This window comes from Mobula hypostoma, chromosome 14 (assembly GCF_963921235.1).
Source record: "Mobula hypostoma chromosome 14, sMobHyp1.1, whole genome shotgun sequence".
In the NCBI taxonomy this organism is placed as follows: Eukaryota; Metazoa; Chordata; class Chondrichthyes; order Myliobatiformes; family Myliobatidae; genus Mobula; species Mobula hypostoma.
The window spans coordinates 70,029,985-70,054,982 of NC_086110.1; the positions used below are offsets into that span (position 1 = coordinate 70,029,985).

At 44.9% G+C, this 24,998-nt stretch overlaps 1 protein-coding gene across 1 annotated transcript in view; it reads right to left on the minus strand.

Annotated features, from left to right (window-relative positions):
- Window positions 1-24,998, minus strand: part of cdh8 (cadherin 8) — a 355,456-nt gene that overhangs the window by 259,731 nt on the left and 70,727 nt on the right. The window contains exon 3 of the mRNA XM_063067229.1: window positions 3,026-3,320. Coding sequence (XP_062923299.1) covers window positions 3,026-3,320 — 295 coding nt within the window. The remainder of the gene's footprint in view (window positions 1-3,025; window positions 3,321-24,998) is intronic.

Here is a 24,998-nt window from a genome sequence, read left to right on the forward strand (position 1 = left end):
AGGACAGGATCTTGCTTTGAGGAATGAATAATGAATTCGGATCCATATATTAGATTTTCTTTACAAACTTCCACCATCCTATAACTTTCAAAGATGTGAAACTCTGGTTTTAAATCCACCATTAATCATTCCTTTCTTGGTGTCCATGCCTTCACATGCTGAAATCGGGACTCAGAATTTCTTAGAATATAGAACATAAATGTTGTGCTGACATTTTAACCTACTCGAAGATCAATCTTACCCTTCCCTCGACATGGTCTTCCATTTTTCTATCGTCCATGGGCCTATCTAAGAGTCTCTTAAATGCCACTAGTGCATCTGCCTCCATCATCGTGCTCTACACACTCATTATTCTCCGTGTAAAAAACTTCTTCCTGTGCTCTCCGCTTCTCTTTGTAGCAGCACTCACCAAAGTACTTGGCCACTTCAATTTGATCATGGACAAGGATAGATCTGGTCCTAGGGTTGAGGTTCTGAACTGGAAGAAGGCCAAATTTGAAGAAATGAGAAAGGATCTAAAAAGCGTGGATTGGGACAGGTTGCTCTCTGGCAATGATGTGATCGGTAGGTGGGAAGGGGGAAATTTTGAGAGTGCAGAGTTTGTATGTTCCTGTCAGGGTTAAAGGCAAATTGAATAGGAATAAGGAACCTTGGTTCTCAAGGGATATTGCAACTCTGATAAAGAAGAAGAGGGAGTTGTATGAAATGTATAGGAAACAGGGGGTAAATCAGGTGCTTGAGGAGTATAAGAAGTGCAAGAAAATACTTAAGAAAGAAATCAGGAGGGCAAAAAGAAGACACGAGGTTGCCTTGGCAGTCAAAGTGAAGGATAATCCAAAGAGCTTTTACAGGTATATTAAGAGCAAAAGGATTGTAAGGGATAAAATTGGTCCTCTTGAAGATCAGAGTGGTCGGCTTTGTGCGGAACCAAAGGAAATAGGGGAGATCTTAAATAGGTTTTTTGCGTCTGTATTTACTAAGGAAGCTGGCATGAAATCTATGGAATTGAGGGAATCAAGTAGTGAGACCATAGAAACCGTACAGATTGAAAAGGAGCAGGTGCTTGCTGTCTTGAGGAAAATTAAAGTGGATAAATCCCCGGGACCTGACAGAGTGTTCCCTCGGACCTTGAAGGAGACTAGTGTTGAAATTGCGGGGGCCCTGGCAGAAATATTTAAAATGTTGCTGTCTATGGGTGAAGTGCCGGAGGATTGGAGAGTGGCTCATGTTGTTCCGTTGTTTAAAGAAGGATCTAAAAGTAATCCGGGAAATTATAGGCCGGTGAGTTTAACGTCAGTAGTAGGTAAGTTATTGGAGGGAGTACTAAGAGACAGAATCTACAAGCATTTGGATAGACAGGGGCTTATTAGGGAGAGTCAACATGGCTTTGTGCGTGGTAGGTCATGTTTGACCAATCTATTGGAGTTTTTCGAGGAGGTTCCCAGGAAAGTGGATGAAGGGAAGGCAGTGGATATTGTCTACATGGACTTCAGTAAGGCCTTTGACAAGGTCCCGCATGGGAGGTTAGTTAGGAAAATTCAGTCGCTAGGTATACATGGAGAGGTGGTAAATTGGATTAGACATTGGCTCGATGGAAGAAGCCAGAGAGTGGTGATAGAGAATTGCTTCTCTGAGTGGAGGCCTGTAACTAGTGGTGTGCCACAGGGATCAGTGCTGGGTCCATTGTTATTTGTCATCTATATCAATGATCTGGATGATAATGTGGTAAATTGGATCAGCAAGTTTGCTGATGATACAAAGATTGGAGGTGTAGTAGACAGTGAGGAAGGTTTTCAGAGCCTGCAGAGGGACTTGCACCAGCTGGAAAAATGGGCTGAAAAATGGCAGATGGAGTTTAATACTGACAAGTGTGAGGTATTGCACGTTGGAAGGACAAACCAAGGTAGAACATACAGGGTTAATGGTAAGGCACTGAGGAGTGCAGTGGAACAGAGGGATCTGGGAATACAGATACAAAATTCCCTAAAAGTGTCGTCACAGGTAGATAGGGTCGTAAAGAGAGCTTTTAGTACATTGGCCTTTATTAATCGAAGTATTGAGTATAAGAGCTGGAATATTATGATGAGGTTGTATAAGGCATTGTTGAGGCCGAATCTGGAGTATTGTGTTCAGTTTTGGTCACCAAATTACAGGAAGGATATAAATAAGGTTGAAAGAGTGCAGAGAAGGTTTACAAGGATACTGCCGGGACTTGAGAAACTCAGTTACAGAGAAAGGTTGAATAGGTTAGGACTTTATTCCCTGGAGCGTAGAAGAATGAGGGGAGATTTGATAGAGGTATATAAAATTATGATGGGTATAGATAGGCTTTTTCCACTGAGGCAAGGGGAGAAAAAAACCAGAGGACATGGGTTAAGGGTGAGGGGGGAAAAGTTTAAAGGGAACATTGGGGGGGGGGCTTCTTCACACAGAGAGTGGTGGGAGTATGGAATGAGCTGCCAGACGAGGTGGTAAATGCGGGTTCTTTTTTAACATTTAAGAATAAATTGGACAGATACATGGACGGGAGGTGTATGGAGGGATATGGTCCGTGTGCAGGTCAGTGGGATTAGGCAGAAAATGGTTCGGCACAGCCAAGAAGGGCTAAAGGGCCTGTCTCTGTGCTGTAGTTTCTATGGTTCTATGGTTCTCTCATCAACTTCTTTGTCCACTCCCCACCTCAAAGATTTTATTGTTTACATTCACCCTACAGTAGCTAATTAGGCTTCCAGCCTGGAGACATAAGCAAGTGCGGATGCAGGAATCAGGAGAGAAAAAAAGTATCAAACTGCTGAAGGAACTCAATTGGTCAGGCAGCATCCAAGGAGGGAAATGGACATTCAGTATTTCAATCCTGACCCTTCATCTGGACTGCATGGTTTTGGGATGTGAGAGGATACCTGGGCACCCAGGATGAACCCATTCCATCACAAGAAGAAGGCGGGAACTCCACACAGAGAGCATTAGATGTTTGGATTCAGCTGAAGTCACTAGCTCTGTAAGCACAAGGGGAGTGCGTACTTACCCACGGGAGACATCTCTGGCACGGATGCGTGGTAAGGCTCATCCGGGAACTCTGGCGCGTTGTCATTGATATCCTGAACCTTGATGATGAATTCTGACGGGGGCTCCAGTGGGTCGTTGGTCTCTCGATCGATGGCCTGCGCGGTGAGCGTGTACTCGGCCTTCTCCTCACGGTCAAGCCTCTTCATGGCATGGATGTCCCCCGTCATGTCATTGATCATGAAGATTGTCCCGGCTCCCTCTCCCGACAGGATGTATTTGATATTCCGGTTTGCTGGGTCAAGATCTGTGTGCAACTGGGAAGGGAAATTCAGAACAAGGTAATTATTTTCTCAATATTTGTTATTATTTCCTTCCTTTTAATGAAGGCTGCAATAGAATAAAATGTTTGCCATCAGAAAGGTAACCTACAGTAAACATAGAACATAGAATAGTTCAGCACAGGAACAAGTCCTTCAGTCCACAATTTTCATAGTCAAATTTCAGATTCATATTGACTTATCTTATGGCCGCTTTATTATGTACATCTGTAAAACCTGCCAGCTGGTGATGTAGTGGCATCAGCACCAGACTTCTAGGGAGATGGTCCTGGGTTCAAATCCTTGCCCACTTTCCACCTGTGCTGGGTTGAGCATCGAGCTAGCAACTCAGCCTCATAGGAAACAGGCAAACGCTGAGGAAATTGCAAGCTGCTAAAAGGAACAACAACTGCAAAGTCTGCTTGCTAATGTCAATATCTAATCAATCAATTGTGTGGTAGCGACTCAATGCACAAAAGCATGCAGACATGGTGAAGAGTTTGAGTTGTTGTTCAGACCAAACATCAGAATGGGGAAGAAATGTGATCTAAGTGACTTTCACTGTGGAATGATTGTGGAATGATTGGGGTGGTTTGAGTATCTCATATACTGCTGAGCTCCTGGGATTTTCATGCACAGTAGTCTCTGGAGCTTAGAGAGAATAGTGCAAAAAACAAAAAAAAAGTCCAGTGAGTGGCAGTCTCAGGGAGAAAACACCCTGTTGATGAGAGGAACATTAACCAGATTGACCAGATTGTTTTAGATGACAGTAACTCAAATAACCTTGCGTAACAACCGTGGTGTGCAGAAGAGCATGTTGAACTTTGAAGTGGATGGGCTACAACAGCCGAAGATCACAAACTTAAATTCAGTGGCCATTTTACTAGGTACAGGAGGTTCTTAATAACATGGCCACTAAGTATACATCGAAATATACAATGACATCGATTATTTGTAATAAACTAATGACAACTAATTACATTACTCCCTTTCCCTGTACATGCTCCATATCACTCAAGTCTGTGCATATTCATGTGCTTAAATAAAAACTTCTTAAACACTTTTAACATATATGCTTCCATCATCAGCATTCCAGGCACCAACGCTCCCTGTGTAATAAACTTGACTTGCACCTCTCGTCCTCTTTCCCCTTCTTGCTTTAAATGCATTCCCTTTATTATCTGACATTTTGGCCCTAGGAAAAAGACACCGGTTGTGCACTCTATCTATGTCTCTCATGATATGAGAAACTTCCATCAGGTCTCTTCTCAGCCTCTGCCACTCCAGAGAAAACAGCCCAGGTCTGCCCATCCTCTCCTTATAGCACATACCCTCTAATCCAGGCAGCATCCTGGTAAGCCTCTTCTGCACCCTCCCCAAAGCCTCAGCATCCTTCCTGCAATGGGGTGAATGAAACTGTGTACAATACTCCAGATGTAGCCGAGAGAGTTTTAACTTCCCAACTCTTAACCTCAGTTCCTCAACTAATAAAGGCAAATGTGTTTGATGCCTGCTTGTGTGATGGGAGGGAGGTGGGGTGGGGGGGAGGTCAGGTTTCTGATGCTTCTATTATTAATTCTGTAGGGTTTCTTGTTTTGTGGACATCTGTGAAGGGTAAGAATTTCAAGTATTAAACTACTTGATTTGAACTATTTTACACTCCCTCAGCTTGTGCAGTGACTTTGACAGAGCTATGGACTCAGACCCTAAATTTCCTCCGTGCATCCAATGGCAACTAAAGTTCTGTCCTGGTGTGGTAAACCATGCATATATGTTGTAACTCGGTTGCCTGTCTGGACACACCCCTCTGCTGACTGCCCCTGTGGCTCCTCCCACAGAATCCTGTGTAAAGGCGTTCACCGTGCCCCTGCCCCTCAGTCCGGGGGCAGACACTCACTGTGGAGGTCATATTGTACAGCGAATAAAAGCCTTTCAGTATTTTACCGAACCTCAGTCTTTTGGAGTAATTGAAGGTGCTTCAATTTTATTCGCTGTACATTTTAAAACATGGAACAGGCCCTGAGACCAGAAAAATTGGACCTCGATCAGCAAATGCCTGACGCTGGAAACGCTTTTGAACTCTGGCTGGCCTGCTTCGAAGCGTATCTAGAGGAGATTAAAGCGACCGACCCCGTAGCGAAGCGCAGAGTTCTACTCTCCAGGGTCAGTCCACGGGTCTATTCGCTGATCAGAGACCAGCCGAACTACGACGGCGCGATGAACACACTCAAAAGACAATACCTGCGGCCGATAAACAGCGTCTTTGCTTGGCATCGCTTAGCGACACGGCAACAACGGTCCGGGGAATCAAGTGCTGAGTTTGTCTGGGCCCTACAGACACTCGTGAGGGCCTGCAATTGCCAGGAGCTGATGGCGGCGCAGCATGCAGAACTCCTAGTGAGAGACGCCTTCGTCACGGGGACCAGGTCAGTGTACATGCGCCAGCGGCTGCTGGAAATAGCCAATCTTACCCTAAGTTTGGCGATCGAGCTGGCTGATACGTTGGAGGCCTCTCTGCGTAACTCCGAGGCTCTCCAGGCATGCGATCCCCCGATGGCCTCGTGGGCGCCGCAGACCCTGCAACCCGCCGGCGAATCGACTTCGGCTGCAGCCAGTCGTGAGTCCGCGAAGTGCTACTTCTGCGGACTGGAGAAGCACCCCCGGAAACGCTGCCCAGCCCGACAAGCTACCTGCTCCAGCTGCGGAAAGAAGGGCCACTTCACCAAGGTCTGTCAAAACTGCGAGCGGGATCGAGCAGCGCCTCGTGCGAGTCGTGGGGGTCGCCATCTTCCCTGCACACCACCACCACGTGAGAGACATGGGGGCGGCCATCTTCCCTGCACGCCACCACCACGTGAGAGACACGGGGGCGGCCATCTTGGTCGGCGCCACTTCCCACCGCCTACGACCAACAGGTGCTCGCAGGGCACCCCACCGCGCCGGACCAAGACAGCGACTCAACCCTGGCCTCCGTGACCCTCGACCAAAGCTCTCCCCACCAGCTCGCAAGGTCAATGATGGACATCCTGGTGGAGGGGCACAGGACAAGCTGCCTGTTTGACACAGGCAGCACGGAGAGTTTTATCCACCCGGCCACGGTGCAGCATTGCGGACTCATGATACGGCCAATAAGTCAGAGGGTCACCATGGCCTCCGGGTCACATACAACAGACATCCGGGGGGGGGGGTTGTGTAGCGACGCTAGTGGTGCAGGGCACAGAATATGGGGACTTGTTACTGGTCTTGCCTCAACTGTGTGCCCCTGTGCTGTTGGGATTGGACTTCCGGAGCCACCTGAAAAGCGTGATAATGAAGTATGATGGGCCCCTCCCGTCAATTACTGTCATAAATCCCCTGTTTTGTAGAGATATGTCACGTACCCCGCTACTGACCACACACACACACCGACCCGCGCATCCCACCCAACATCATGCCAACTGCCGCACTACCGACACCACTTGTGGCCTCCCCACCCTCAAGATCCCCCCTCCACCGCTGTTCGCCAACCTGACCCCCGACTGTAAACCCGTGACAACTAAAAGCAGGAGGTACAGCGCGGGGGACGGAGCTTTCATTAAGTCGGAGGTGCAGCAGCTGCTCAGGGAGGGGGTCATTGAGGCAAGCACAAGTCCTTGGAGGGCGCAGGTGGTCGTTGTTCAGAATGGGGAGAAGAATAGGATGGTCGTGGACTATAGCCAGACCATCAATAGGTTCACGCAGCTCGACGCGTACCCTCTACCCCGCATCGCGGATATGGTCAATCAGATAGCACAGTACAAGGTGTACTCAACCATAGACCTAAAATCCGCTTACCATCAGCTCCCCATCCGCCGGGAGGACCGCCCTTACACTGCCTTCGAGGCGGACAGCAGGCTTTATCAATTCCTGCACGTCCCCTTTGGCGTCACAAATGGTGTATCTGTCTTCCAGAGGGCAATGGACCAGATGGTGGACCAGTGCCAACTGAAGGCCACGTTCCCATATCTGGATAGCATCACCATCTGCGGTCACGACCAGCAGGATCACAACAACAACCTCCAAAAATTTCTCCAAGCAGCCAAATCTTTCAACTTCACCTATAACAAGGACAAGTGTGTATTTGGGACCACCCGACTTGCTATCCTTGGGTGTGTCGTGGAGAATGGAGTCATTGGCCCTGACCCCAACCGTATGCGCACCCTGTTGGAACACCCTCTTCCCAACACCCTCAGAGCCCTCAAAAGGTGCCTGGGCTTCTTTTCATATTACGCCCAATGGGTCTCTAACTATGCAGACAAGGCCCGCCCCCTGGTCAAGCCCACCACATTCCCCCTTTCTGCCGAGGCCCACGCGGCCTTCAACTGCATAAAAGGGAACATTGCCAAAGCAGCAATGCATGCGGTGGATAAGGCCATTCCCTTCCAAGTAGAGAGTGACGCCTCCGACTTTGTGCTGGCTGCTACCCTCAACCAGGCAGGAAGACCAGTGGCGTTCTTCTCCAGTACCCTTCAAGGCCCTGAAATTCGGCACTCTGCAGTAGAGAAAGAGGCCCAGGCCATAGTGGAAGCTATAAGGCACTGGAGGCACTATCTTGCCGGCAAAAGGTTCACCCTGCTAACTGACCAGCGCTCAGTCGCGTTCGTGTTTAATAATCAGCAGCGGAGCAAAATCAAAAAAGATAAAGTTCTGAGGTGGAGAATCGAACTCTCCACCTACAACTATGACATCATGTACAGGCCTGGGAAGCTCAACGAGCCCTCCGATGCCCTATCCCGGGGAACATGTGCCAGCGTGCAGATCGACCGGCTATACGCCCTACATGTAGACCTTTGCCACCCGGGGGTCACCCGGCTTTTCCACTTCGTGAAAGCCTGGAACCTGCCTTACTCCCTTGAGGAGATCAGGACGATGACCAGGGACTGCCAAGTCTGCGCAGAGTGCAAACCGCACTTCTACTGACCCGAAAAGGCACCACTCATCAAGGCCACTCGCCCCTTTGAGCGACTGAGTGTTGACTTTAAGGGCCCCCTTCCCTCCATCAACCACAATGTGTACTTTCTTAACGTAATTGACGAGTACTCGCGGTTCCCCTTCGCCATCCCCTACCCCGACACCAATACCACGTCAGTTATAAAAGCCCTGCGCAAGCTCTTCACTCTGTTCGGAAGGAGAATGGCACAGTGTGGAAAGCCACACTCTTAGCCCTCAGGTCAAAGGGACTGCCGGTCTCCCGCTGGCAGGAGGTCCTTCCCGAGGCACTCCACTCCATCCACTCCCTGTTATGCACAGCCACCAATGCCACCCCTCATGAACGGCTCTTTTCTTTTCCCAGAAAATCGACCACTGGAACCACCCTACCAACTTGGCTGACGTCCCCGGGGCCAGGGTTCACTTACTTCATGCGAACCCCCAGTATGCCTATGTGGTTTTACCTGATGGGCGGGAGGACACGGTCTCCATCCGCGACTTGGCGCCCGCAGGAGCTCCGGGCCCCTACCCTGAACACTCCGTGGTGACTATTGACCCCATACCCACCAATGTATGTACCTACGAGACACCGTGAACCACAAACCCTATACAGACACCACACGACACTCCCATACCGGGCGCGACGCACACGCACGAGAGATTACCGACGTCTAACGTGCTGGCACCTGAAGTCAGGCCGGAGCCAGCACAACCGCCATCGCCAGTGCAATCACCGCCGGTGCTACGTAGATCACAGCGACGGACTCGACCGCCTGATAGACTTAACCTGTAAATATACTTCTTGTAAATATTGTCAGTCACTTCACCCCGCAGGACTCTTTTTAAAAAAAGGAGGGGTGAATGTGGTAAACCATGTATATATGTTGTAACTCGGCTGCCTGTCTGGACACACCCCTCTGCTGACTGCCCCTGTGGCTCCTCCCACAGAGTCCTGTATAAAGGTGTTCACCTTGCCCCTGCCCCTCAGTCCGGGGGCAGACACTCACTGTGGAGGTCGTATTGTACAGCGAATAAAAGCCTTTCAGTATTTTACCAAACCTCAGTCTTTTGGAGTAATTGAAGGTGTTTCACCTGGTTACGGTGAAAAGACCATTGGTAAATTGTGGACTCAGTGAATCAAAGGGTTATTGAATTGTACAGCACAGAAGTAGGCTCTTCAGCCCGCCCTTTCCATGCCAACCTTTGTAGCCATCTATACTAATTCAGTTCATATGCAATAGGTCTAAAGCATGCTATGTCTTCATGATTCAAGTGTTGGTGTAGATGCATATTAAATGCTGTGGAATATCAACCGCCATCCTCCGGGCAGCACATTCCAGATATAAATCACTGTCTATTTGAAAAGAAACCTATTCCAAGCCCCTCTACACATTCTACTTATTAATTTAAACATATGTCCTCTTTTCTTAGATACCCCGTCTCAGAAACGATTCTATTTTCTCAATTTCCCTGACTTTTTTCGCCCTTTAACCAACTCCACTGCACGTAAATCAAACCCAGCCAATTGTAAACTCAGCTGGCTCCTTTACGGTCACAGTCCTCCCACCGTTGAGGACGACTTCAAGAGACAACACGCCAAGAAGGTGGCATCCATCACAATCTGGGGCATGCTTTTTTCTTGTTACTATCCTCACAGAGGAGGTACAAAAGCCTGAAGACATACACTCAATAATATAGGAGCAGCTTCTTCCCCTCTGCCACCAGACGGTCCATGAAACAATGAATACTAGTTAATTATTCTTCCAGTGCACACCTTATTTTTAAAATTTAGAGTAACTTTATGTCTTTGCACTGTAATGTTGCTGCAAAATAACAAATCCCTTGTCAAATATGTCAATGATAATGATTCTGATTCAAGCTAGGCATCATCCTGGTGAGCCGCTTCAGCATATTCACATTCATCCAATCATGTGGAGATCAGAATTGTACTCTGTGCTCCAATTATGGTGTAGCCAATGTCATAAAGCTGTAACATGATGTCACAGTTCCCAAATTGTATGCCATAACCAATGATATTGGAGGAACTCAGCAAGTCAGGAGGCATCTATGGAAATGAATAACCAGCCAACATTTTAGGCCAAAGTCTATTTTCAGGACTGAAATGGAAGGGAGAAGATGCCAGAAATCCTACATGCCTTCTTGCTGCTGGCTCCTCTTTTGCTCTCACTTTCACGGACCCTCTGTTCATCAACACACCTGAGGCCCATACTATCGACCGAATATCTCCTGCCTTTGCTCACTTCTATTACAGGACTTCAGCTTGACCATCAGCCTGAAGAAGACCAATGTGTTGGGCCAAGGTGTTGAGCCTCTCCCTAGACCCCGAGATCAACAGACGGATCGGACGAGCAGCCTCAACATTTGCCAGGCTGACAAAGAGAGTCTGGGAGAACAGAAAGCTGACGATGCACACCAAGGTTGCAGTCTACAGGGCCTGCATCCTCAGCACACTGCTTTACGGCAGCGAGACCCGGAGCCTCTACTCCAGATAAGAGCGGCGTCCCAACGCCTTCCATCTTCGCAGCTTGAGAAGCATCCTGGACATCAAGTGGATTGACCGAGTCACCAACAATGAGGTCCTGGCCTGCGCCCAGATATCCAGCCTCTTCATCCTGCTCCAACAACGCCGTCTCCGCTGGCAAGGGCACGTACACTGCATGTCAGATGGGAGGATCCCGAAAGACCTGCTGTACGGGGAACTGGCCTCGGGCAAGAGAGCACAAGTGCAGCCCCATTTTCGTTTCAAAGATGTCTGCAAGAGAAACATAAAGTCACTGAACATGAACTTCGAAAGGTGGGAGGACATCGCAAGCGATCACCCTCGCTGGAGGCTGGAACTACGCAGAGGTCTAAAAAGAGGAGAAGAGAAGCTGAGGCTTGCTGCTGAAGAAAAGCGAACTCACCGGAAAAACAGCACCAAGACAACACCGGAGGACAGTGCCTTCAAGTGCAGTCGCTGCAGCCGAGACTGTCACTCCCGTGTGGGCCTCTACAGCCACAACAGACGCTGCTCTACCAGCACAGACTGAAGAAAGACTTTCCAGGGGCGGATCCATGGTCTCGCAAGATTATCGGATGCCACAACCACCACCAATTACTCACTATATTGGTACCCAAACAGAACAGAGTAAGCTCATACAATTACTATAAGTTAGACTGCAAATATTGCAAGCAGCTTGCAAAGTAAGTAGCACACTAACCACTAATGCTGGAAGTTAATTTGATGGGGGCATCTTGGTACAACTGCACAAGGCCATATCTGCACAGTCTTAGTTTCTTTGCAAATATAGAGAGGACAGAAGAGGTGTTCATCATATTGATTCCTACGTTGAGGGCCGTGTCTCAGGTGAACTTAGTGATCTCAGTTTCTCCAGATTTCAGAAGAGTGTGAAGGAATCTTATGGAAACATCAACTTCCTACAGGAACATTTATTGATCTAATTCTGGAACAGTGGTTTCAGTACCATTAAGCACAGGCTCCATGGACCTAGGCTGGGAACCCCTGTCCTATACTGATGAAGTCCTGAGTCCAACTGAAGAGTGTTAATCAAAAGTAATGACTCTCCATTTTCTTTTATAGATGCTAATTGACTCACTGATTTCCTTCAGTTCCTTTGAGTGTTACCATAACTGATCCACTGTCACCTCAGGTAACATCCTGGTGAATCACATTTGCACCCTCTCTAGTATCATCATAAACACAAGAAAGTCTGCAGATACTGGAAATCCAAAGCATCACACATATTGTGCTGGAGGAACTCAGCAGGCCCAGCAGCATCTATGGAAATGAATAAACAGTGGACATTTCAGGCCAAGACCCTTCTTCAGGACTGGACAGAATGGGGGAAGACATCAGAATAAGGTGGAGGAGGGAGGGGAAGGAGGACCAGCTAGAAGGTGATAGGTAAAGGCAGGTGGTTAGGAAAGATAAAGGGGTAGAGAGGTAGAATTCTCATGTGAGAGGACAATGGACCATAGGAGAAAGGAAAGGAGGAGGGGACCTAGGAGGAGGTGATAAAGAGGTGAGAAGAGGTAAGAGGTCAGAGTGTGAAATGGAAGAAGGGACGGGTGAGGGAATTGCTTTTTTACCAAAAGGAGAAATTGATATTCATGCCATTAGCTTGGAGGCTATTCAGACAGAATATAAGATGCTGATCGTCCACAGTCTAGCATTATCAGCTCTTTCTTATGGTGTGATAGTCAAGAATTCTCATGATGTTCCAACTGTGATCTAACCAAAGTTTAACAAAATCTGTTTTGTATTCTATGTGTTTCCTCATAAAGGTCAACATTCTATATCCTTCTGTCATTTGCTGGGGAGATTTGGATAAATCATTTTCTCATTGGATGGCTGAACAACTTAATCTTGATCCTAATTCTGATGATCCAATGGCTGTATCAAGCATATCTGACAGGTTAATTAAAACCTTTAGATCTTTATTGATATTGGCTGTGACACTTATTTCAGCTTTTGGGACAAAATGGATAAAGGTCTCCTGTTGCTTCTGTGTCTGCTCACTGGATAATTGTACTTCAACTTATTATTTTTTGATTTATTTTATTTAGAGATACCTGTTGAGGTCGTGTTGCCCATTTACAACCATGTGACCAATTGACCTGCTAAGGCAAACATCTTTGCAAACCGAAACACCCAGAGGAAACCCACATTGTCACAGGCAGAAGGTACAACCTCCTAAAAGACAATGGAAGTTTGAACCCAGGTAATTATTACACTAACCACTACGCTACTGAACTGCCCCACATTATTAGACCATGACCATAAGACATAGGAGCAGAATCAGGCCATTCAGCCTATCAAGTCCGCTCTGCCATTCCATCACGACTGATTTATTATTTCTCTCAATCCCATTCTCCTGCCTTCTCCCCACAACCTTTGACATCCTGAATAACCAAGAACCTATCAACCTCCACTTTAATTATACCCAACGACATGGCTTCCAAAGCTGTCTGTGGCAATGATTCCACAGGTTCACCATCCTCTGGCTAAAGAAATTCCTTCTAAATGGACATCCCTCTATTCTGAGGCTGTGCCTGATGGTCTTAGACTCCCCAAGAACATCCACTCTATCCTTCTCATTCTTCTAAACTCTAGCGAGTACGGGCTCAGAGCCATTAAAAGCTACTTCAGGCAAGAAATCAGTTGAAAACTAGCTATTTCTCTCCCGTATTGGTTAGGTATTAAACAATTTTTGAAGTACCTGTGTACATTCCTACAGAGCCATATGATAATTATGCTCTTGAGATTGATGAAAGCCACACTAATCCATCAGCAATCTTCTCTAAACAGAAGACAGAGTAACTGGAGGATAGAAATGTCACAGTCAAGTCCTTTTGGCATGAGATTGAGATGAGTCATTAATGTTAAGTAAGGAGCACTGTGAAATTGATACAACACCATCCATCTGCTTTAAAGTTGGGTTGCCTGAAGATTGGGATAGATTGCTGAACAATAACAGCAATGAAAAATCTTTGGCAATTGTACAAAAAAAAAGGAAATCTTAACAGCGCCTCTACATCCTCAGGAAGCTAAAGAAATTTAGTACGTCCCTTTTGTCACTAACTTTTATTGATGCACCACAGAAAGCATTCTATCCAGTTAGAGTCATAGTCATAGAGAAGTACAGCACAGAAACAGGCCCTTTGGCCCATCTAATCCATGTCAAACCATTTAAATTGCCTACTCCCATTGATCTGCACATGGAACATAGTCCTCCATACCCTAACTATCCATGCACCTATCCAAACTTCTCTTAAATTTTGAAACCAAGCTTGCATGCACCACTTGTGCTGGCAGCTCATTCCACACTCTCATGACCCTCTGATTGAAAATGTTTTCCATCATGTTTCCCTTAAATTTTTTACCTTTCGCCCTTACCTCCTGACCTCAGATGTACCAAGATGTATTACAGCTTGGTACGGTAACTGCTTTGCACATGTCCACAAGAAACCACTGAGAGTTGTGGACACAGCTCAGCACTTCACAAAAATTAGCCAATGCTCACTGGACTCTCGTTGAGTCCAGGGCAGTACAATATGGAGAGGAAACTTTTGCCCACGTGGCTGATGAATCCAAAGGAACAGCAGAGACTAAAACAAGTTGGCACCCATGGCATCACATTGAACTCAATGTAGGACTGCCTTAGGGTCTCCAATTCCGGATTTTTCTTCAGGGTCTTCTTTTGAAGCCTTCCCCTAAGTGGACATAGCTGCAAGGCAGTGGAGGTTTTTCTTCTTCTATATGAGCTGCCAACCACAGCTGACGAGCCCCATCTGTCTGAAGTGACTGGCTGTGAGGCACCGGTAGCTCACCTCGCCTGGCTACAACAGCCCTAATAAGCTAGAGGTTGGTGAATTTGTGGAAATCCTTGTCACAAATGGCTGTGGAGGCTAAGTCATTAGGTATATTTAAAGCGGAGTTTGATAGGTTTTTGATTAGTCGGGGCATCAGAGGTCATGAGGAGGAAGCAGGAGAGTGAATTGAGAGGGTTATTAAATCTTCCATGATCGAATAGTGGTGCAGATTCGATGGGCTGAACGGCCTAATTCTGCTCCTATGTCTTATGGTCTTATAGTTTCTTTAGTGGGAGTTGACTCCTGTCTCCAGATCACTTAGTAACATAATCTCCATCCAATAGATTTTCAGAATATGGAGCTGAATATAACTGGTGGCTAAAGTTCACCATATATTTAACACTGGTGACTGAATTATTCCCCGTTGTTCCTTACAGCACTGCCTTATTGCAAACTGAGACGTTTGTGTTTTATTAACACAGAAGTAGCATTCCTCTCATCTCACCGCCAAAGGAGAAAATCAAGGTTAAACTCTACTCCTTGTGCTTTGAGCACAAAGATCTGGATCAATATCTCAGCACAGTGCTGAAGTACTACCATGCAGCCCAGTATAGTTAATACTTACTGACCTTGACAATGGTGAGAGATCTAACAGCCTTTGACTTACTCAGCCATAATTGAGACCCTCGTCCTGTCTCGCGCAGGCTGTACATTGTACCTGTCAATGAAGGCGTTTTGAAGGAAAGCACAAGAAGATGCTACTAAGTGATCTTTAAAGCAACTGTACATTTTCCAGCTGTTCTTTACAGAGAACAGTTAGCATCAGAATTGGTCTTTCTACTTACATTAGGGAGGCCAAGTAGCTTGTGCGTGCATTGCATGTGTTAAAGCTGGGCATCCAGCTAACATCTTGCCCAGTTTTCTGGCTGGTCATTTCTGAGTCAATGTAAGGTTAAAAAGAAGAGCTGTTGGAGGACTGTTAAAAATTCGGCTGTTTCTTTTGTGATGTCCTGCAACGTTTTCTACGGATTACACAGATACTCAATTGCATCATGGCCTGGTATGGAAACACCAATACCCAGGAATGGAAAAGCCTACAAAGAGTGGTGGAAACAGCACAGTCCATCACAGAACAAAACCCTCCCCAACACTGAGCACATCTGCAAGGAGCTCTGCCACAAAAGAGCCGCACGCATCATCAAGGAGGACTCTCACCATCTAAGTCGTGCTCTCTTCTCACCACTACCATCAGGCAGGAGGTTCAGGAGTCTTAGGTTCCACACTGCAGTTCAGCTATTACGTTCCTGAACCAACGTGGATAACTTCACTCACCTCAATGCTGAACTGATTCCACTACCTATTGATTAACTTTCAAGGACTCTACACTCATGTTCACAGTGTTATTTACATACAAATTTATGTATTCATTTATTAATATGCTTATTTATTTATATATTTGTCTGTTTGTTGCTATTTGCATAGAAAATCTTCTTTTGCACATTGGTTGTTTGTTTGTTCTTTGTGTGTAGTTTTTCATTGATCCTACTGTACTTCTTTGCTCTACTGTGAACGCCTGGAAGAAAATGAATATGGCAACCTGTACATACTTTAATGATAAATTTACTTCGAACTTTGACTTTGGCGTTCTAGCCTCTTTTACATTAGATTATGGAACTGGAATATAATGGCACCATTAACATGCCAGAAAAGGGGTTTCCTGTGGTTTAGTAATCCTCCTCTTGACCACCAAGCCTTTTCTGCCATCTGAAAGGCAGAAAACAGGAGTGTGATGGAATTCCTCCCTTTCCCGGACGAATGCAGGTTTAAGAAGCCAGTGCTATCCAGATAAACCAGGCGTCTGATCAGCTTGCCATCCATCTCCCTATATACACCACCACCATTGAGCACAGGTGTGTGTCATCTGTAAAATATTCTGCAGTTAATAGCCTCAGCAACACTACCATACCTCCAAAACCCATGATCTCTGTTGCCAAGAAGGACAACAGGTACGTTGGAACTGCACCATCTTCAGATTCTCTCAATATCATAAACACAAGAGATTCTGCGGATGCTGGACATTCAGAGTAGCACATACAAAATGCTGGAGGAACACAGCAGGTCAGACGCCATCTATGGAAAGGAATAAACAGTTGACATTTTGGGCTTAGACCCTTCATCAGCACTAGAAAGGAGGGGGATGAAGCCATAAATATGTGTAGTTCCCAAGAAAAAAGTAGGAACTCAACTGATCAGGCAGCATATATGGAGAGGAATAAACAGTCAAAACTCTCCATCAGCTCGAAATGTCAACTGTTCTTTCCCCTCAATGGATGTTTCTTGACCAGCAGAGATCCTCCAACATTTTGTGGGTTGCTCTAATTTTCTTGGGCTTATGCTCTTCAGGTTCTCTGTGAAATTACACTCTAGTTTATGTTGGAAAGTTATTGCTGAGTCTAAAGTTTTGAATTTTTGACCCAATAGTTCTATGGGAAGATGTTCATCAGTAGCGTAGCAAGCTGAAGAAGATATCTTATCGTCACCTGTTCCAGGGTAATTAAAGATGGCCACTATGTGTTGTTCTTGTCCATACTACACAAGTCATGAAAGTGAATAAATAAGAATGAAGAAGGCATATGTAATGCATACCTTCATCAGATAAATTTAAACGTAGTGAGTTTAAAGATGGAAATTCATATTACAGAATTAGAATCAGACTCAGATTCAGGTTTATTATCATCGACATGATCTGTCAGTGGATAATTGAGGCATCAACTTTCATCAGTCCAGATGAAGGCTTTCAATTATCCATTTCCCTCTATAGATAGTGCTTGAACTGCTGGAGTTTCTTCAGTATCTTGTGTTTTGTTCTTTTGTGAAAATTACTTTTTTACTTTGAAATGGAAATCAGAATAAAAGGTCAAAGGTTTTAGAAGGTTCATTTTATTGTCAAAGTGTGCATGTAGAATATAACTCTGATATTCCTCTTCTCCAGGTAGCCATGGAATACAGAAAAACCATGAGAGTTAGACCATAAGACCATAAGACAAAGGAGCAAAAGTCAGCTATTCGGCCCATCGAGTCTGCTCCACCATTTTATCATGAGCTGTTTCATTCTCCCATTTAGTCCCACTCCCCTGCCTTCTCACCATAACCCTTGATGCCCTGGCTACTCAGATACCTATCAATCTCTGCCTTAAATACACCCAATGACTTGATCTCCACTGCCGCCCATGGCAACAAATTCCACAGACTCACCACCCTCTGGCTAAAAAAATTTCTTCGCATCTCTGTTCTGAATGGGCGCCCTTCAATCCTTAAGTCATGTCCTCTCATCCTAGACTCACCCACCATGGGAAACAACTTCGCCACATCCACTCTGTCCATGCCTTTCAACATTCAAAATGTTTCTATGAGGTCCCCCTCATTCTTCTCAACTCCAAGGAGTACAGTCCATGAGTGGTCAAATGTTCCTCATATGTTAACCCTCTCATTCCCAGAATCATTCTAGTGAATCTTCTCTGTACCCTCTTCAACATCAGCACATCCTTTCTTAAATAAGGAGACCAAAACTTCACACAGTACTCCAAGTGAGGTCTCACCAGCGCCTTATAGACCCTTAACATCACATCCCTGCTCCCATACTCTATTCCTCCAGAAATGAATGCCAACATTGCATTCGCCTTCTTCACCACCGACTCACTCTGGAGGTTAACAAGGGTATCCTGCACGAGGACTCCCAAGTCCTGTTGTATCTCAGAACTTTGAATTCTCTCCCTATTTAAATAATAGTCTGACTGTTTATCTCTTCTACCAAAGTGCATAACTATACACTTTCCAACATTGTATTTCATTTGCCACTTCTTTGCCCATTCTTCCAATCTATCCAAGTCTCTCTGCAGACTCTGTTTCCTCAGCACTGCTGGCCCCTCCACCTATCTTCATATCGTCAGCAAACATAGTCACAAAACCATCTATTCCATAATCCAAATCGTTGATGTACAACGTAAAAAGAAGTGGCTCCAACATGGACCCATGTGGAATACCAATGGTAACCGGCCCCTTATTCCCACTCTCTGTTTCCTGTCAATCAGCCAACGCTCTATCCACGTATGTAAGGAGTTAGTGGAAGAAAAGACCTCAACACTCCCCCACACACACACAAAAGGAAAAAACAAATCTCGCAATCCCCCCACCCCCTCCCTTGCACAAAAATCTAACAGATCACCCACATGGAAAACGGAAGCTGGAACATCAAAAACCCCAAACACCCAAACATTCCCTCACAAATAAAAAGCGACAATAACACGAAATCCCCAACATCTACCATCACAGAAAAGAACAGACTCAGCTTAAAAGAACAGAATAAGATTCAGACGCAAGCTGATTATCACTGAAACATTTTATGAAACGTGCTGTTTGGTGAAAGCAATACAGTGCAGGATATAAAGATTACTATAGGTTAGAAAAATAGCTCATTATCATCCTTATGTGCCATGTTGTATGATGTGGTTGATCATAGTCTTTTGACCATGATTGTTTTTGCCATTTTTTTTACAGAATGGTTTGCCATTGCCTTCTTCTGGGCAGTGTCTTTTCAAGATGGGCGACCCCAGCCATTATCAATACTCTTCAGACATAGTGTGTCTGGTATCAGTGGTCACATAACCAGGACTTGTGATGTGCACCAGCTGCTCATACAACCATCCACCACCTGCTCCCATGGCTTCAGATGACCCTGATTGGGGTGCTAAGCAGGTGCTGCATCTTACCCAAGGGTGAGCTGCAGGATAGTAGAGGGGAGGGGAGCCTTACACCTCCTTTGATAGAGATGCACCTCCATGCTGTCACTATTAGAAAAATAAATAACTAGTGCAAAAGACAATTAATGAAGTAGTGTCCATGAGATCATGGACCATTCAGACATCTGGTGGAGGAGGAGAAGAAGCTTTTCCTGAATCACTAAGTGTCAGTCTTTAGGCTCCTGTACATCCTTCCCAGTGGTAGTAATGATATATAAAAGTTTGGGTTGTGTACTCTTGGACTACTGTGTGCAGATCTAGTTATAGTTTTTCAGGGAGTATGTGGACCCTTTAGATAGAGTGCAGAAAGTGTTTACCAGATGGATTAGGGAATATTTGCTATCAGGAGAGGCTGGACAAATCTGATCTGTTTTCTCTGGAGTGTCAGAGGCTGAGGGGAGAAATTTATAAAATTATGGAAGATATCATTCAACATTCAAAGTCTTTTTCCCAGGGTGAAAATGTCAAATACCAGAGGTTATAGGTTTAACGTGAGAGGGATAACATTTAAAGGAGATCTGTAAAGAAGTTATATTTTTACATAGAGAGTGAATGGTGCCTGGATTTCACAGCCAGGAGAAGTGTTGGAAGCAGATACAATGGTAACATTTAAGAAGTCTGCGCAGGTAGATTTCATTAGCTTAATGGAGTGTCTTGGTCAGTACACACATCATGGGTCAAAGGGCCCGTTCCTGTACTGTACTGTTCAAAGTCCCATGCTCTAAGTCACAGTTACTGCCTGACCCATTCAGTTCCTCCAGCAATTCGGCTTTTGAAATCCTTAAATGGCTTTTCACAACAATCTTCTGCACTCTTACACTTCTTAAGTAATTATCAGCTTTATCACATTTCATTCCAAAATGATTTGCGTCCCATTTTCCTATATCACACTCCATTTGCCAACGTTTCACATATTCACTTAACGATCAGTGTCTCACTGCCACCTGCATGGAGCCATACTGCCTCACATTCTGATGCTCCCATGCCTTCTTCACTACCTTATCTACCTTCACTGTGACCCACAAGGATTCATGGGTATAGAATGTAGAACAGGAACAGGCCCTACATCCCACAATTTTGTGCCAAAACAGCTAAAAGCAAATCATAAAAACCTAAATAATAATCCCTCTTACCTACACAATGTCCACATCCCTTCATTTTCTTCACATTCATGTACCTATCCAAACGTCTCTTAAAAGCCTCTAATGTACTTGTCTCTACCATAATACCAGGCAGTACATTTTAAGCATCTATCACTGTCCGTCAATAACCTCTAGTGTCTTATGAGTAAACTAGCAAACTGGCAAATTTGTTTGCCACTGTTTTGCATGCCATCCATATCGATCATTTCATCATAAGGTGGCGATAGGGTAAACACAAGCAAGTTTTTTTCCACTGAGGTTGCGTGGGACCACAACCAGAGTTCATGGGTTAAAAGTGAAAGGTGAAAAGCTTAAGAGAAATATGAGGGAGAACTTCTTCACTCAGAGGGTCGTAAGAGTGTGGAATAAACTGCCAGTGCAAGTGGGGCATGTGAGCTTGATCTCAACATTTAGGAGAAGTTTGGATAGGTGTATGGATGGTAGGGGTATGGAGGGCTATGGTGCAGGTGCAGGTCAATGGGAATAGGCAGTTTAAATGGTCTGGCACAGACTAGATGGGCTGAAGGGCCCACCTGTTTCGGTGCAATACTTTTCTATGGCTCTATTATAAATGTATAGTGGGGTTGTGATTGATAACAGAATGCAGAATAAAATGTTACAGTTACAGAGAAAGTGTGGTGCATACAAAGAATAATGTGCAAGGCCATCATGAGGTAGATTGTAGGTCAAAACTCCATTTTATCATACTAGGAGACTGTCAATTACTAATTGGTGTACTGTCGATTACTAACTGGTGTAACAACGAAATCAACAACTTTGTGAAACAATCTGAAATTTGTGGAAAACTCCAATTACTTAACAAGATATGATTATTCTTTCTTCTTTGCATTTGAAGTTCTAGGGGTCCAATTCAGGATGAATAAGAATTATCAACTGACCTTTGTCTGAGGACAATAATTAGGGGGCATAGATTTGTTAGTTAAAACCTAAAATTGTTCCAACAATTGTAGGTTTTAACTAACAAATCTATATGCCCTAAATGCTGAAAACACTCAGCAAGTCAAGTAGCTTCTGTGGAAAGAGAAACAGGGTCAATGTTTAAAGTGCACATAATTGAAATGAGTTGCCGAGTTGTAAACTTGGTCTGCTCCATCATGGGCACTAGCCTCCATAGTATTCAGGACATCTTCAAGGAGCAATGCCTCATAAAGGCGGCATCCATCATAAAGGACCCTGATCATGCCTTGTTGTCATTGCTAGCATCATGAAGGAGGTACAGGAGCCTGAAGGTACACCCTCAAAGATTCAGGGACAGCTTCTTCTCCTCTGCCATCCAATTTCTGAATGGACATTGAACCTATGGTTGCCAGCTCATTACTTTATTTTATATCTATTTTTGCACTACTTATTTAATTTAACTATTTAATATAAAATTATATACTTATGGTAATTCACATTTTTTCTCTTATTATGTATTCTATTGTACTGCTCTCACTAAAAGAACAAAATTTCACAACATATGCCGGAGATATTAAACCTGATTCTGAAGTCCAAGTCTCTTTACAGAAATTAAGAAAATGGTCTTGGACCCGAAACATTGGTTCAGTTTCTTTGTCCACAGTTGCTGCCTGACCTGTTGAGTGTTTCCAGCATTTTAGAGTTATAGTGTTGTATACAGCCCAACTGGTCCATGCTGAACAAGGTGCCCAGGCACAAAAGCCCAATTTGGGGCATAACTTTCTCACTATTTCCTATCCATGTACCTGCCTAAGTACATTTTAAATGTTATTACTGTACGTTGCCTCATCACTTCCTCTGGCAGATCATTCTGTATATGTACAACCCTCTGTAAAGGGAAATTGCTCTTCAAGTTCCCATTAAATCCTTTCTCATCTACCCCTTAAACCATGCACTCTAGTTCGTGATTCCCCAACCATGAGAAAAAAGACTGCGTGCATTACCTCTATCTACAGTACGTCTTTCCTAATTTTACACATATCTATTACACAGAGAGTGGTAAATGCTGGGAGTGGAGGCTAATTTAAGTGACTCTTAGATCAGCACAATAGATAAAGGAAAAATGGAGGGTTATGGGCTTAATAGGAGAGAGGTGCCCATGCTGTGCTGCACTGTTCTATGGTCTATATTCTATGTAAGATCACCACTCAGTCTACTATACTCCAATGAAAAATGACCTGGCCTGTCCATGCGCCTTAAAAGGAAACTTGGCAAGTTGGGATGTAAGGTTACGAGTGGAGGTCTCTTTCCAGAGATGTTACAGATTTTAGAGTGATTCACAATTTTGGAAGTGGTCTATAATTTCAAAAGACTGCTATATTGTCATAGGTATCATCGATTTGAATGAAATGTTAGAACTATGGTCCTTGTCCCTCAAAGGTGAAGGTTTATGAGGCTTTGCCTCTTTTTGGGAAAACAGTGGATGATCTTTCATCATTTGGGGCAATAGTTATCCATCACTGGCCAGTAATGATATGGTAGTATATTGCTTTACAGTGTCAGCAATCGAAAGATTGAGGTTCAGAACTGAAGTTCACGAAAAGTGATTTCACAGCCACAAAGACAGTCACAGATGATCTAGGCGCCTGTTCGTTGCAGGCCACAGCCCCAGTTCGGCTCAGAGACAAGGACACCTTACAAGCCGTGAGCTGAACACCAACCTGTCTCTTGCCTCCGGCCCCAACACCCTGACCTTCTCAATCAGGCCTGGAGCTTAAATCTGTCAAACGTCAGCTTGTTCCTTGCAGTCGGGCCCAGGCCCCAGTACCTTGGTTCTGCCCTTTCAGACTACCTCTGAGTCCACTCCAGAAATGGCCAGACATTAGTTCGCTCCCCGCACATGCACTCCAAGCAGAGCTAAAGTATGACCAAAGTCAGAGTGTCACAGAGCAAAAAACAGTTCCATTAGCCCAGCTGGTCCATGCTTGGTGAAGTGCCCACCATTCCTCTTTAGCAAACCAGCACCAAAGTGCCTCAGGGTCCCAGTTGTTTGAATGTGGTTATCTGACTTGGAGGCTATTTAAAACAAGGTAGGCGGCTTCACTTATATTTTTCATGTGGTAATAATTTTTTCGTGTCTTTGAGTCATCGAGCCAGAGGTATGCAGCATGTGGACAGGACCTTTGACATGTCCTCTCCAGCTCTCAAGCATGTACTTCCACCAAACCTACACTAAGGCCGTGTTTTTGTTTTCCCCACACTCCCCTCACAATTCCCAAGATACCATCACTCGCATACATACTAGGGGCAGTTTACAAGGTCCAATTAACCCACCAACCCATCCACCTTCAGAATGTGGAAGGAAACTGCAGCAGCAGCAGGAGGAAGAGGCCCACACAGTGACAGGGAGAGCAGGAAAACGGGCTACAGAATGGAGCAGAGGTTAAGTCGGAACCAGATCACTGGTCTGTGAGGCAGCAGCTCTTTCAGCTGATCCACTGCGCCGCCCTTAATGTGTTCTTCATGTATTTTAATCTTTTCTTTTAATTATTTACAACAATCTTAATGGGTTTCAAATATCTCTCTATATCAGAGACATTTAAAGACTGTTAAGAAAGACCTTTCAGCTTTAACAGCATCAGTATCAGACTGCTGTAGGTCAGGGATAGGCTTAGGCCAGGAATATCATCAATAGTTTGGTTTAGTGCAGTCAGAATAGGAATATGTAAAGTCCATTTTGTCATCGGATGATAGGAATTAATGGGTGGTAAATTATTTTGTCAGGCTCTGACTCTAATCCTGCCTCTTGTAAAAGTGTCATTCTGCTTCTGAGCCAGGAGATCAGCAACAAACTATACGAGACCAAGGCTCTTCCCATCTATATTGTGAAATTGTGAAATTTGGGACCCTGTCCCTGGTTCTCGATCTCCTAGCCAGAGGAACATTACACTTCAATATACGTAAATTTTGTACTTACATTCTTCTAAACTCTTGTGTCTAAATTAATATTCACATTGTTATTTTCATTTTAGTTTCATTTTCTTTATGTTTGTACAATCACCAGTTCGTCTGTAAATATTCGGTGGATTTTCAGTCATTTGCTCTATAGGTTAGGTAGCGGGGTGGAGATATGTCTCTACCAAAGGATGTATAAGGCACACCTTCCCTCTGCTAGCCTGCACATCACCTCTCCGGATCAGAGTCACATGAAGCCATGGGAGCAGATGGTGGACGGTCATATGAGCAGTTGGTGCACATCACAAGTCCTGGATGTGTGACCGCTGATATCAGGCAGACGATATATGAAGAGCCCCACTAACCTCAGGACAGAAAAGTTTTGCTGAGCGGTGTCAAAGTTTCAAGTCTAATTGGGGGTGCAAAACCAGTCTCCTGTACCTCTTCCCTGATGGTAGCAACAGGGTAAGGCATGACCTGAATCGTGAGGGACTTTGGTGGTTAATGCTACCTTCTTGAGGTGATGCCTTTTGAAGATGTCCTTGATGGCAGGAAAGGTTGTGTATATGATGGAATTGGTG